The sequence below is a fragment of the Xiphophorus hellerii genome, chromosome 16 (genome assembly GCF_003331165.1).
Source record: "Xiphophorus hellerii strain 12219 chromosome 16, Xiphophorus_hellerii-4.1, whole genome shotgun sequence".
Taxonomy (NCBI): Eukaryota; Metazoa; Chordata; class Actinopteri; order Cyprinodontiformes; family Poeciliidae; genus Xiphophorus; species Xiphophorus hellerii.
This window is the reverse complement of record NC_045687.1, coordinates 9771774-9785208: the sequence shown is the minus strand read 5'-3', so window position 1 is coordinate 9785208 and position 13435 is coordinate 9771774. Positions and strand designations below refer to the sequence as shown.

Genomic DNA, 13435 nt, shown 5'->3' with positions numbered 1-13435 from the left:
CAAAAGCTTAAAAACAAAAGGACCACTAGAATTTATATGCATAACTTTGTAAAAATGTCCAAATTGTAAACATTGGGTATGTAATTGTATCATAAATATTTACAAGGTCTTTTATTTTCACCGTATTTATAATGCAACATAGCAGGAGTGCGCTGCATGGTTTGTAAAGTATTTTGCCCATTAAACGCCATGATTTATTTAGGCTCAGATTTCAGTTCACACACTTTATGATGTGCACTTGTCTCCATTTTATTTTAATATCACAGCCAGTGCTGAGTCTCAAGTAGTCAGAAGCGTCAGAATGTCCCCGGTGTACTGTTGCAGGGTGCGCATGCCTCAGATATCTAGTACTAATTTCACACACAGCTATTTCCATTAGTGGTCAGGGAGTCCTGGAAGAGAAATTTGAGAAGAAATGCTGACTCAGTTATTAACATGAATACAAGCAACGGAACGAAATGCTTCAACATACCTGTAGGTTTTTCTTTTTTGCATTAAAAAAGTGACTAACATTACACCTGAGGGCAAATCATAATGATATATCCAAAGAGGGTAGTAAGCAAATCTTTTATGAGCTTTTGACTATTTGAATTAGACAGTAAGTGGCATAAAATTCGCCATTTCAAATTGAGATCACAAGATATTATTGTAATTCCTAACAATAAACAGGCATTTGATTGTACTTACCAAAAGCGAGAAACTATATAACCTTATTTGAGTTTTATTAATCTCAATTTCTTAGCTGAACACATGGATTTTAATGTGCCTCATTGTGCACCTTGTTACACACGTGTAAAAAATCTTGCTCTTAATTCCTCTAACCACGTTGCATTAGGTTGTTAAAACACCTTCAGAGAGAAACACTATCCAGAAAAGATGCAACTGTCAAACTTGTAATTTTGTCAAAGCCAGGAGAATTATAAGTGAGAATTCTTTGCATCATAGCATCCATTTGTTATGATTTTCACCTGGTTTTTGTACAGTACTTAGAAACTGAACATATTCAGAAATATTTTCTTAACTGTGGAATAAACCATTTGAGATTCTTTTGATTAGTAACTTGTTTTTTATGGCAGTTAATGTGTAATGAAACCTTTCAAAATTGGCAAAGCTTTTTAATTTGTTGACTTAACATTTTCCCCAAGAGAGTAGGACTACATAGACAAAAGTGGAAAGGCATGCAAAAGCCAAGATCACATGTCAGAGTGAATCCACTTTGGAGCCTCCAGAAGTCTGTGATGTTGCCTCCAGTGAGATGCCTTGTGTAACTCTTGTTGTTCAGCTTAAAATGCTCCATTTCTTATAAGCTTCTATCATTTTAAAATTATTTTTTTATTCCAGAAACTAGATTGTGCTCCTAACAGAAAATCTAGAGATGTAAATAAGTACTAAAACATTTGCATCTATAAATTTGGATTGGTAACTACAAGATGTGCAACAAGGGTCTCAAGGTTGGCAATTGCACTGTAGACAGCAAATCAAAATAAAATAAAATCAAAATTTACTTGTATTTCACCTTCTAGCAGCAGAACGTTTCAAAGTGCTTTACATCATAAATACACACAGACACACGCACGCACAATAGTATTGTTGAGGACACACTCTATAGCTATTCCTTGAACTAATTCTTTCATCTATTATTTGCTTCTTTTTTTTTCATTCATTATTTTTAACAATGCATTAATATTTTGCACTAAATTTGAGATTCAGTGGATGACAGTTTAAAATTTGATTTTTACCAAAAATCATGTTGTTCTACAAAGTAGAAGTAAACTGAGTTTTACACATCTTTCATTTAGTATTATCATTCCACTAAACTTTATGCTGCAATTATGTAAATTTGAGTTCTCAAATTTAAACAGACACAATCTGACGAGCGGTGATAGTTTGAAGTAATTTTCTTTTGTTTGTACATAAAAATAAACATTTTATAGGAGTCTTGCAAAAAGCAAATGTTATTTTCAACCATGGCTGTATAGTTTTGCTTAATTACAGTACTGTTATATAGACTTCCTGTCTAACAATAAAATGAGTAACAGAAAATACTTTTTGAACCTGTTACTCCTGAGAAAAAACATTTTTAGTATTCATCTGATGTTGTTAATTTTCTGTCAAGAAAATACACTCCAATACACAATATGATAGTGCTTAGTTTTTATTTAAGTATTACAGTGGAAAAAGAATTCAACAGTTGATCCATATTTTATGAACTCTGTTGAAAAGCTTCATGAAGGTCTGGTCTCTTATTCAGCAGAATCGCTCTGAAAAACAAGGAAGGAAAAATGGACGTTAAATGGTTTGAAGAGCTGATGGAGCTTGTCATAAAGAAAAAGCATGAAGTTTCACTTACATCCTGACACATATTGATTGTCATGCATAGTTTAACACATACTGATTTGATTTTATGTATAAAATAGAAAAAATCTACATTGCAATAGGTTTTGAAGTATTTTTAGAAGGGAGATGGGAAGGAAAATGTTACCTTTCCAACATCACGGCTCTTGGCTCTGAGCTTGTTGACCTGAGACTCAGCGATGTCAGCACGCTCCTGAGCTTCCTCCATCTCATGCTGGACCTTCCTCAGCCTGGACATGTGGCTGTTGGCCTGCTCCTCCTGAGAGTTTTGAGATTACAATTATTTAGTTGACATAAATGTAAAATGAATGCTTTGCAACGTTCTACCTTAAAGGAGACATTATTTGTTTGATGACAGACGACCACTTACCGCCTCCTCAGCCTGTCTCTTGTAGGCTTTCACTTTGAGCTGAAGCTTGTCCACTAGGTCCTGAAGTCTTGCCAGATTCTTTTTGTCCTCCTCAGTCTGTAGAGATAAACCAAATGTTTGTAAAGACTTATTGTAAACAAGACAAATAATATACAGGGAAAAAGTAATGCTATTTGGTATTAGAGGTACTTAGTAAGTGTTTAGAAAACACAGAATAAAATAGTCACCTGGTAAGTCAGCTCCTTAACTCTCCTCTCATATTTGCGGACTCCTTTAACAGCATCGGCTCCACGTCTCTGCTCACCTTCAACTTCAGTCTCCAGTTCACGAACCTGTTTAAAGATGTTGATAAAGGACACAATTCAATATTACTATAATTATATATCACAATTACACTATGTGCATTACAGCAAAACATTTTCATACCCTCTGCTCCAGTTTCTGGAGCTGCTTCTTGCCACCCTTCATGGCGAGGTTCTCAGCCTCATCCAGGCGGTGCTGCAGGTCCTTGACTGTAACCTCGAGGTTCTTCTTCATCCTCTCCAGGTGAGCACTGGTGTCCTGCTCCTTCTTCAACTCTTCAGCCATCATGGCAGCCTGAAAAAATGGGTGTTTATTAAGCAGCAATGTTTGAACACTGGAAAAATTAAACTTCTGTTTGTTGAGATAGCAATTTATATAGACAGTGAACTGACATCAGTGATAGCCTTTTTGGCCTTGTCCTCAGCATTTCTGGCTTCCTGAACTGCATCGTCCACCTCTCCTTGAACCTGGACCAGATCACTTTCCAACTTCTTCTTGGTGTTCAGAAGGCTGGTGTTCTGAAAATTAATCAGAATGATACAATTTAGAAGTGTGGTTCACATGACCTGGAAAGCCTTGGTTTCTTGTGAATAACTAAAACCCAACCTGAGAGTGCAGCAGTCCAACACGCTCACTGGCATCAACCAACTCCTGCTCGGCCACTTTACGTGATCTCTCTGTCTGCTCCAGAGCGGCTCTCAGCTCCTCAATCTCAGCTACCATCAGACCGTTCCTGCGCTCCACCATGGCCACCTGCTCCTTCATGTCCTCCTGTCCCCTGACAGCATCATCAAGGTGCAGTTGGGCATCCTAACAGCAATATAAATTTGGATGTCAGAATGGTTCCCTCTAAAAGTCTTAATTTGTGTTTAATATCAAACGCACCTTGAGTTGTCCCTGGACATTCCTCAGTTGTTTCTGGGCCTCAGCAGCCTGCCTGTTGGCGTGGCTCAGCTGGATCTCCATCTCGTTCAGGTCTCCCTCCATCTTCTTCTTGACTCTCAGGGCGTCATTCCTGCTCCTGACCTCAGCATCCAGAGTGCTCTGCATGGAGTCAATCACTCTCTGGCTGTTTCTCTTGATCTGCTCCATTTCTTCATCCTTCTCTGCCAGCTTCCTGTCAATCTCGCTCTTGACCTGGTTGAGCTCCAGCTGGACGCGGAGAATCTTAGACTCTTCATGCTCCAGGGTGCCCTTGAAAGGTCAAGCATATAACAAGGTTATATGACAGAAATATAAAGGTATGAGAGTATGCATATGTAGATGTATTTTATAAATTGCTATTCATTTGACGAGGAAAATGTTACCTCGGCTTCTTCCAGTGCAGCCTGAATTTCAGACTTCTCAGTCTCCACTGTCTTTTTAGCCTTCTCCAGCTCATGGATGCTCTTACCAGTCTCACCGATCTGTTCAGTCAGATCTGAGATCTCCTCTGCAATGAAAAGTAAATACATAAATGAAGCTATAATATAAATCTGCCCAATATAAAATTGAAAGAAATTTCAGAATTAATCATTCTCTATTAGCTTAATCAATAGAGAATTGATTAAGTTAATGGAGGCTGAAGCATAAAAAGGATGTGTCTCAGTAATTTTGGAGTTGCTCAACTCCTTGAGTAATCAAGGATTACGTACGCTGCAGGTTCTTGTTCTCTCTCTTCATGGTCTCCAGTTGGTCCAGAGCCTCCTCATAGGAGTTCTTCATCTTGAACAGCTCAGTGCTCAGGGAGCGGGCCTCCTTTTGGGCTCCTTCCAGCTCAGCCTGGCTCTCTTCATACTTCTGCTTCCATTCTGCCAGGACCTGGAAATATGAGGACTAATTAAGAATATGTTTTTATCTGAATTAATCAGCCTTTTATTTGTTGTAAAATTACTGTACCTTGTCAAAGTTTCTCTGCTTCTTGTCAAGGTTGGCAGCCAGAGAATTAGCTCTCTCCACATCTGTCATGAGGTCCTCCACCTCACCTTGGAGCCTCTGCTTGGTCTTCTCCAAAGAGGCACACTTGGAGTTCACAGCCTCAATGGATTCCTCAGCCTCCTGCAAGCGCTGGGCAAGCTTTTTCCTATAGTGCATAGATGTTTCAATTGGTAGAAATGCATAATAAAAATTACACATAATTAAATTGAGACATTCATTATGACTCACTTGGCCTCCTCCAGCTCCTCAGTGCGCTGGATGGCATCAGTCTCATATTTGGACCTCCACTGAGCCACCTCACTGTTGGCCTTAGACATGCCTCTCTGCAGCTCAGCCTTGGCCTCCTGCTCCTCCTCAAACTGCTCTCTGAGCAGATCACAGTCATGGCGGGCTGATTGAACAGCATGGGCCAGGGCATTCTTGGCCTAGAAAGCACAAAGTTGATAGTATGATTTGTCTAGTACTGACCTCATAATTTATGACAAAAAAGGAAATATAAACAGATTTTCATACCTTCACTTCCTCCTCAATGTGTCTCTTGAGCTCCTCAATCTGCTGAGTGAAAGCCTGCTTGCCTCTTGTCAGCTGAGAAACAAGAGCTTCTTTTTCCTCAAGCTGGCGAGCAAACTCACCTGTAAAAGTCATAAATATATTATTTCTGAAAATTGTGAATCAATGTAAAACAGTGGTTTAAGGTCAGGTGAATTACCATTCTCTGTCTGGAGTCTTGCTTTCTGTGCATTAATGTCATTCAGCTGGCGGACATTCTCATCATTTTTAGATTTGATTTCACTAAGCTGGTCCTCAAGAGTTCTGCACATTTTCTCCAAGTTGCCCTGAAACCATCAGTAATGTATGTAAAAAGTACTTATGAACTACAAATTGTATGTCTGAGCATTGCAAAACATGAAGTACCCACTCACCTTTGCTTTGGCAACAGCCTCCATGTTGCTGGACAGGTCATCAATCTCCATCTTGAACTCACTCTTCTCCTTCTCCAACTTCTGCTTGACGCGCTGCAGATTGTCGATCTGCTCTCCCAGCTCAGCAACGCTGTCGGCCTGCTTCTTGCGGAGAGCTGCTGCTGTGGCTTCATGCTGCAGGGTGGACTCTTCAAGGTCACGACGCAGTTTCTGGAACTCAGCCTCACGCTTCTTGTTCATCTCAATCTGAGCAGCTGTGGCTCCACCAGCCTCCTCAAGCCTCTCGCTGATCTCCTCAAGCTCCCTGGAAAGGTCAGCTCTCTGCTTCTCTACTTTAGCCCTAGCAGCCCTCTCAGCCTCAATCTCCTCTTCCAGCTCCTCAATGCGAGCCTAGAAATCAAATGCATTGAAGTAACCACTCAATATCAATATGGAAGATAAGAAAATCTGCCAAATGTTATTAAGGTTAATGTTGTATACCTGGAGTTCCTTGATCTTCTTCTGAAGCTGAGCTCCAAGGGACTGTTCATCCTCAATCTTGCTGAGAAGCTGGCTGATTTCAAAGTCCTTCCTGGATTTAAAAAAAAAATAAAATATATAATTTTTGGACACTTTGAGGTACAGTAGCCAAAAAGCGAAAAATTTGAAATTACTTCTTGATTTTCTCGTCAGATTGCTGCTTGTCATTTTCCAGATCCATGATGGACTCCTGAGCCAATTTCAGATCTCCTTCAAGCTTTCTCTTGGCTCTCTCAAGGTCCATACGGAGTTTCTTTTCTTGCTCCAATGAGCCCTCAAGCTGTTGTATAGTCGGTACATTCAATCACAGCAATCAATACAAAGACTGCATCATTCGGTTAATGCCTAATGAGGAAGACAAATAAACCGTTGTCTTACATCATCCACTTGCTGTTCCAGCTTTGTCTTGGCCTTGGTCAGAGTGTTGACTTTGTCTTCCTCTGCCTGGAGATCATCCAGTGTTTGCTGATGGGCCTCTTGGAGAGCTTTCTTTTCCTTGGTGAGCTTGGCAATGGCCTCATCCTGAGTTGCCATCTCCTCTGTCAGGTTTTTCACCTAAAGGTGTTGAAATACCACATTTTAATTGAAGTATAGGCTTGTAGATTTCACAAATTCTGTGGATTTATGTCTCAGTGATGTGAACCTTGTTTTCAGTGGCATGTTTCTCCTTTTCCACTTTAGCCAAGGTGAGCTCTAAGTCATCAATGTCCTTCTTCAGCTCAGAGCATTCATCCTCCAGCTTCCTCTTCTTGGCAGTCAGCTCAGCATTGATTTCCTCTTCATCCTCCAGTCTCTCGGTTGTCTCCTTGAGTTTGGCCTCCATCTGGATCTTGCTCTTAATCAGCCCTTCACACCTTTCCTCAGCATCTGAGAGATTCTCAACTTCCTATGATTGAGGATGAGAAAACTAATGTTAATGTTATCCTTTTATATAAATAGTTCTTTAATAATATCAGAATGTATTATTTGTTGTTACAAATCTAGTGTTCATAGCCTCAGTCTCAAAACATAACCCCACTCTTATGTTAAGCACACATTTGAACATGGGAACTATATGGTTTAATAATCACACATGAATAAAAAAAATCTGCCTACTTACAGAAGCTACTTGGAGCTGCAAATCATTCTTTTCCTGGAGCAAGGAGACCATTTTCTCCTCCAGCTCCTTCTTCTTGGCCAAAGCAGTAGCCAGGTCTGTCTTCATCTTTTCGTAGTTCTCCTTCATATTCTGCAACTCCTTCTCAGTCTCAGCACTCTTCAGCAGAGGCTTGATCTTGAAATACAGATTCATCCACGGCCAGTTCTTCACATTCATGAAGGAACGGATGTTGTATTGAATGGTGTAGATAGACTCTCTGAAAGAAAAGCCCATCAATTAAAGATAAATGTTTTTTTCACCTTAGAGACATATGTGTGTCAAGCATAATTAGAAGTAATCCCACCTCCTCTCCATCATCTTCACAAACACCTTTCTCATGACATATCCTCTGCAGAGAGCCTGAGTCATGGTAACCAATGAAGCCAGTTTCTCATCTCTCATCTCCTCAAGAGAACCCAAAAGACCAGCTTTGAAGAACACCTACAATTGCAAAAACATTGCAAGTCAGAACACAAAAAAAACAAAAGAATTGTTTCCAGCTATGGCTTTGACTGTCTTGTTCCAACATACCTTAGTGTGTCCAAACTTGTACTGAGTGTGGTCCACATCAATGGAGCCCAGCAGCTTCTCTGAAGCCTTCTTGTTGTCAATAAACTGCCCCTCTGGGATAACACTGGCATTCAATACTTTGTATCTATGAGAGAAAATTTGGATGTTGCCTTTTTCCATCTTCACATCTGAAGACATGTGTTTACATGCAGAAAGATAACAGCAGCCACCTCTGCTTGAAGTCACCATAGAGGATTCTGCTGGGGAAGCCCTTTCTGCAGATTCTGATGCCCTCCAGCACACCATTACACCTCAGCTGGTGGATGACCAAAAAGTTCTCCATAAGACCTGAGGGTTGGTAATATATTTAGTGAAAAATAATTCAACAGTGTCTCCAAACAATATCATGTAAAATTTCTTAATGTCAACTAATTGTCAAATTTCTATGACTGAGCTTCTTGCCTGGGGTCTTTGACTCATTGGGAATCAGGCAACGCACAAAGTGAGGATGAGTGCTCCTCAGGTTGGTCATCAGCTTGCCCAAATTCTCCTGTGGATCAGCATAGTAAAATTATTCCTTAGATGATTTTAAACCATTACCTTTCGATAGTTCTCGAAAAAATTTCCATACCCTGAAAACAGCAGACACAGTCTGGAAAGAACCACCCTTCTTCTTGCCACCCTTCTTGCTACCAGTGTCAGCTGAAATTATGACATTGAAAACAATGGTAGTAAATCATTACCGATGTCAAGCTCCCTTTACCTTAACAGTACAATTTAATCACATATTCATTCTAGATATGTTTGAAAGACTTCTTAGTGGTAGAATGTAGATTCCACGACATAAAAAAACTCTTAAAAATTGAGTCTTCAAACATTTTGTTTCTTGGGCACTGATTGAAAGTTTTAGAACATTTCACAGTGTGTGTGTATTCAGGGTGTTTCCCACATGGTAAATTAATCTATTACATTTAGGGTTATCTGTTTATTTTGCTGGTTCTTACCCTCAGCTGAAGCATGAGCTGCATACAGGAAGCACAGCAACTTGTTTCCAGACTTCTGGTACAGCTGAACCACTGACTCGTTCAGTGGGTCCTTATTCTTGTCCAGCCAGCCACTGATGTTGTAGTCCACTGTACCAGCATAGTGAACCAGGGAGAAGTGAGCCTCAGCTTTGCCCTTTCCGGGCTTGGGTTTCTCAAAGGCCCTGTTCTTGCCAAGATGCTGATCAATCAGCTTGTTCTTGAAAGTTGTGTCAGAGGCTTTGGGGAACATGCACTCCTCTTCAAGGATGGAGAAGATGCCCAATGGCTGTGAATAATTACCAATTTAAATTACATCTCAAATTTAAAATGAAGTATTATATACATAAAAAAAATTTATATTACTAGTTTAAGCTGAGTAATACAGCAACTTACCTTCTCAATAAGCTCAATGCAAGCAGCCAAGTCCATGCCGAAGTCAATGAACTCCCAATCAATGCCTTCCTTCTTGTACTCCTCTTGCTCCAGGACAAACATGGTGTGGTTGAAAAACTGTTGCAGTTTCTCATTGGTGAAGTTGATGCAGAGCTGCTCCAAGCTGTTGAACTGTAATTATTGAGGGTTGTTTATTTTCCTTTGAAATCAAAAATGGTTTACATGAGTTTTTGGTGTTTTTCTTTACTCACATCGAAGATCTCAAAGCCAGCAATGTCCAAGACTCCAATGAAGAAGGCTCTCGCCTGTTTTGTGTCCAGCATCTCATTGATACGGATGACCATCCACAAGAACATTTTCTCATAGACAGACTTGCACAGAGCGCTGACGGCGTTGTTGACCTAGAAGAATAATTTGTCAGTTTTATGTAATAAACAAATAAACATCTGCTTAACATCACAACCGGTATAAATTACCTGTGGGACGGTCTGACCTTTGGTGACCATCTCATTTCCGACTTTGACTCTTGGGTAGCACAGAGCCTTTAGCATATCAGCTGAGTTCAGACCCAGAAGGTAGGCAATTTTATCAGCCACTTTTGGAAAGAAACAAAACACATTTTAACCTATTTTATACAATTTTTGTGTCTCTACAGAATAAGATTGGAGATATTTTATAAATTACCCTCAGTGCCATCTGGTTCAGCCTGCTCCTCACGCTGCTTCTGCTTGAACTTCATGTTGCCATGATGCATCACAGCACCAGTGAGCTTGTAGATGTTAAACTTCTCATCAGCAGTGAAGCCCAATATGTCAATAGCAGTCTATGTAGAGAAAGAAGTTTTAAGTACACTAAATACATGTTTTAAGAAAATTCTTTTTAAAATCAATTAAATATTCTTTTACATCTGTAGCGATGAACTCCTCCACATCATCGATACTCTTGACAGTGATTTCACCCTGGCTGATCATTGGGAAGTCATAGGGGTTGGTGGTGATCAGCAGAGCATCTGAAACAATAGAAACAAATCATTGTAGCTTCTTTGTCTTATAAGTTGCAATTTTTTACATTCAAATTTCAAGTATTTGATCATTTACCAATGAGCTCAGGCTTGTGGGCTGTCATAAGCTGATAGAAAATATGGTAGCTCCTCTCAGCAGACAGCTGGAAGGTGACACGGGACTTCTCCAGCAGATCTAAGAATTACATGAATATAAGTAAGTACTTTGATAAGGAAATCATGGTACAGATTATAAATTAATAATAGATAATACTGATTACATCATATGTTTTACTTACATGTTTCAATATCAGCTGAGGACAGCTTTCCACTTGTACCAAAGTGGATCCTGATGAATTTACCCTAAGCAAAATTAATCTTATGTGTTATACTCTAAAATCAAGCATTAACTATCAGTGAACATTTAAGCATTGTCTTAACTTACAAAACGGGAAGAGTTGTCATTCCTCACAGTCTTGGCATTACCATAAGCCTCTAGCAGAGGGTTAGCAGCAACAATTTGGTCCTCAAGGGAGCCCTGCACATTGACAGTTGTGAATATTTTTGCAGTATGCACCTAAGTATACACTGTGGAAACCTGTTTTTTCTTAAAACGGATAATCACCTGGATTTTTCCCGCACCTTGCGGCGCTTGGTCCTTTTTGCCACCAAGAGCTGCAATTGTTGCAAAGTACTGGATGACACGCTTGGTGTTGACAGTCTTGCCAGCACCGGATTCTCCGCTGAGATACCAGAGACACATTATGACTTATCAACTTAATTTTTGTACATTTTGTAAAAGAATGACCAATTGAGTTTGTGCAATACTCACGTAATCAGGACAGACTGGTTCTCACGATCTGCAATGTACACCATAATACTTTAGTTGCTGCATTAAGTTCATGTCAATGTGGATATGTTCTTTCTTTCCATTTCTTTTGGGAAAACACTTTAGTCTTTCATTTACCTGTGAGCATGTACTGATAGGCATTGTCAGAGATGGAGAAGATGTGAGGTGGAGCCTCAATCCTCTTCTTGCCTCTGTATCCTGCTACAACAACAGCATCATACACAGGCAGCCACTTGTAGGGATTCACGACCACACAGAACAACCCGGAGTAGGTCTGTTACAGAAGAAGGGATAATCTATGTTTAGCCATTTAAATGAATACACAGATATGGTTTCTCCTTTTAAGTTGAAATGCAGCTGAGAACTCACGTAGATCATCCAGGATGCATAACGCTCTTTGAGGTTATACAACACACAAGGCTCGTTGAGGTGGGTCATCATGACCATGTCCTCAATTTTGTCAAACTTTGGAGGATTTCTGGGGTGGATGTCATCCTCTTTGACTGTTACAGTCTATTGAAAAAACACAAATAACGGGTTTTTTTTCAAGTGATATCATACAAGTAATGCAGTTTTTTTTTTTAAGTGGAGTTTGTATTTCTTTTATAATAAGATCAATAATTAGATTTACCTTTCCTCCTTCCAGTGTTTCAACAGTGGCTTTGTCACCCTCCCTCTTTGTGACTTTGCACTTGAGATACATCTCATCAGCATCCACCACGAAGTAAGCTGTTTTAGCATCAAATGGAGCGGCCTGAGCCTCAATCCTCTCCCTTTCTGGCTTCCGGAGGTAAATGGCCGCTGGGCCATAGGCCTCCATCTCCGCATCTGTGCTCATGGTTGCACTATTAGAGGAGCCTAAATATATGAAACTTTTTTAATATAGTCACACAGTAAAGATAAAACAAAATTACATTAATATAAATTCACAAGTGCCTCTTAAAAAATTACCTCAGCTGATGCAAACAGAAATGCTTCAGTGTCCTGAGGTGCCAAGGTACTACAAATAAAAAACGGAGTTGGGCAAAGTTTTTTTAGTTTTTATAACTATGTAAGATATTCTAGTGTTTTGGGTGTATAGTTGTCCAATACAGAAACTATATGTGTTCATAGATTTTAACTCAAAAGTAATTGGTAAAGAATGTTTTACATAAATTAAGTGGTATATTGTTAAATTGTATCATAAAAATATATGGGACAATTGTACTACACTCACCTGTCTTAGATGTCTCCCAGTTAGAGCAAATGTCTTGGGCTGCTGCCTTTATATACAAGAGCCCAGCCTCCTCAGCATATGCCCCCTACTCAATTTGGTCAGGAATGTTTGACACCTCATTGCTTGATATTGATGCTGTCCGAAATAAACAATTGTTTCATATTTCAGAATCACACAGCAAATGGCTCGTCTTGATTAGTTTTAATTAATAAATAATTAATTAAAACTACATCAGTATTACATGTGGATTCTGTAATATTTGATGTTCTATACACTAGCAAATGTTTGAACTTAATTCATTTCAAAGAAAATTGTGAAGCTTCTTCCGTACTTGATTTATGTATTAGTCAGTAAACTGCTTAGCACCCTTAACAAAATTTTAATCTTGACTGTGTTTAAAAAAAGTATTGGTAATGTCTACAGTTTACCTAATGGTAAATTGCAAGAATGTACTTAATTATTGAAAGATGATGTGTTAAGACTAGGTTTATAGGACACATATGCGAACCTTGTAAATTTCTTTATCAAATCAATTAATGAGCTTTGAATTCACTGAAGGACTGAAATGCCTCAGGCATCCAAAATAGAATGTTAGTTAATGGACTTTCTGTTTGAACTGGATAGGTGTTGTAAATCTTCTAGGAATGGAGTTTGAAATAAAGCCAGCTAAGGTCATTTAACACCAGAAAAAAATGGTTCTCATAATTATTATTAATGACCTTGGTTTAAGGGAGATAAAAATATGTACATATATGGAGAGTACTGCATTTAGCAAGTAAAATATTGTGAATTTTCTTGCTGTTAAAAATAATCTTGGATTGTATCCAGGATGAGGATCATGTTTGAAATTCTGCAAGACCTTGCTCAAAATTTGCTCCCCTGCAGTATACCCTGGTCAAAAATAAATTCAGCTTAG

General features: G+C 39.2%; 1 protein-coding gene across 1 annotated transcript; it reads right to left on the bottom strand.

Annotated features, from left to right (window-relative positions):
• Window positions 1-2139: 2139 nt before the first annotated feature.
• On the bottom strand, window positions 2140-12588 carry LOC116736102 (myosin heavy chain, fast skeletal muscle-like). The gene is made up of 41 exons (XM_032588346.1): window positions 12520-12588; window positions 12255-12303; window positions 11935-12161; window positions 11673-11816; window positions 11421-11577; window positions 11286-11313; window positions 11079-11196; window positions 10899-10991; window positions 10753-10816; window positions 10551-10649; window positions 10359-10462; window positions 10138-10276; window positions 9930-10048; window positions 9705-9854; window positions 9454-9624; window positions 9040-9346; window positions 8667-8737; window positions 8498-8585; window positions 8266-8383; window positions 8057-8180; window positions 7830-7966; window positions 7487-7742; window positions 7031-7273; window positions 6766-6942; window positions 6522-6667; window positions 6349-6439; window positions 5869-6258; window positions 5655-5781; window positions 5459-5577; window positions 5174-5370; window positions 4907-5090; window positions 4663-4828; window positions 4336-4460; window positions 3914-4222; window positions 3635-3838; window positions 3421-3546; window positions 3152-3322; window positions 2953-3057; window positions 2726-2821; window positions 2483-2614; window positions 2140-2261 (listed from the first exon to the last, which is right to left on the bottom strand). Exons 3-41 carry the CDS (start codon window positions 12139-12141, stop codon window positions 2244-2246), a joined length of 5820 nt encoding a protein of 1939 aa, XP_032444237.1. The 5' UTR covers window positions 12142-12161; window positions 12255-12303; window positions 12520-12588; the 3' UTR covers window positions 2140-2243.
• Between the last annotated feature and the right edge of the window lie 847 nt (window positions 12589-13435).

Coding starts and splice junctions, on each gene's coding strand:
- LOC116736102 (XM_032588346.1), bottom strand. CDS start 12,141: ATGAGCACAGATGCGGAGATGGAGGCCTATGGCCCAGCGGCCATTTAC. Junction 11,314..11,420: donor CTATCAGTACATGCTCACAG/GTAAATGAAAGA, acceptor TGTACATTGCAG/ATCGTGAGAACCAGTCTGTC. Junction 2,615..2,725: donor AGAGACAGGCTGAGGAGGCG/GTAAGTGGTCGT, acceptor CAAAACTCTCAG/GAGGAGCAGGCCAACAGCCA.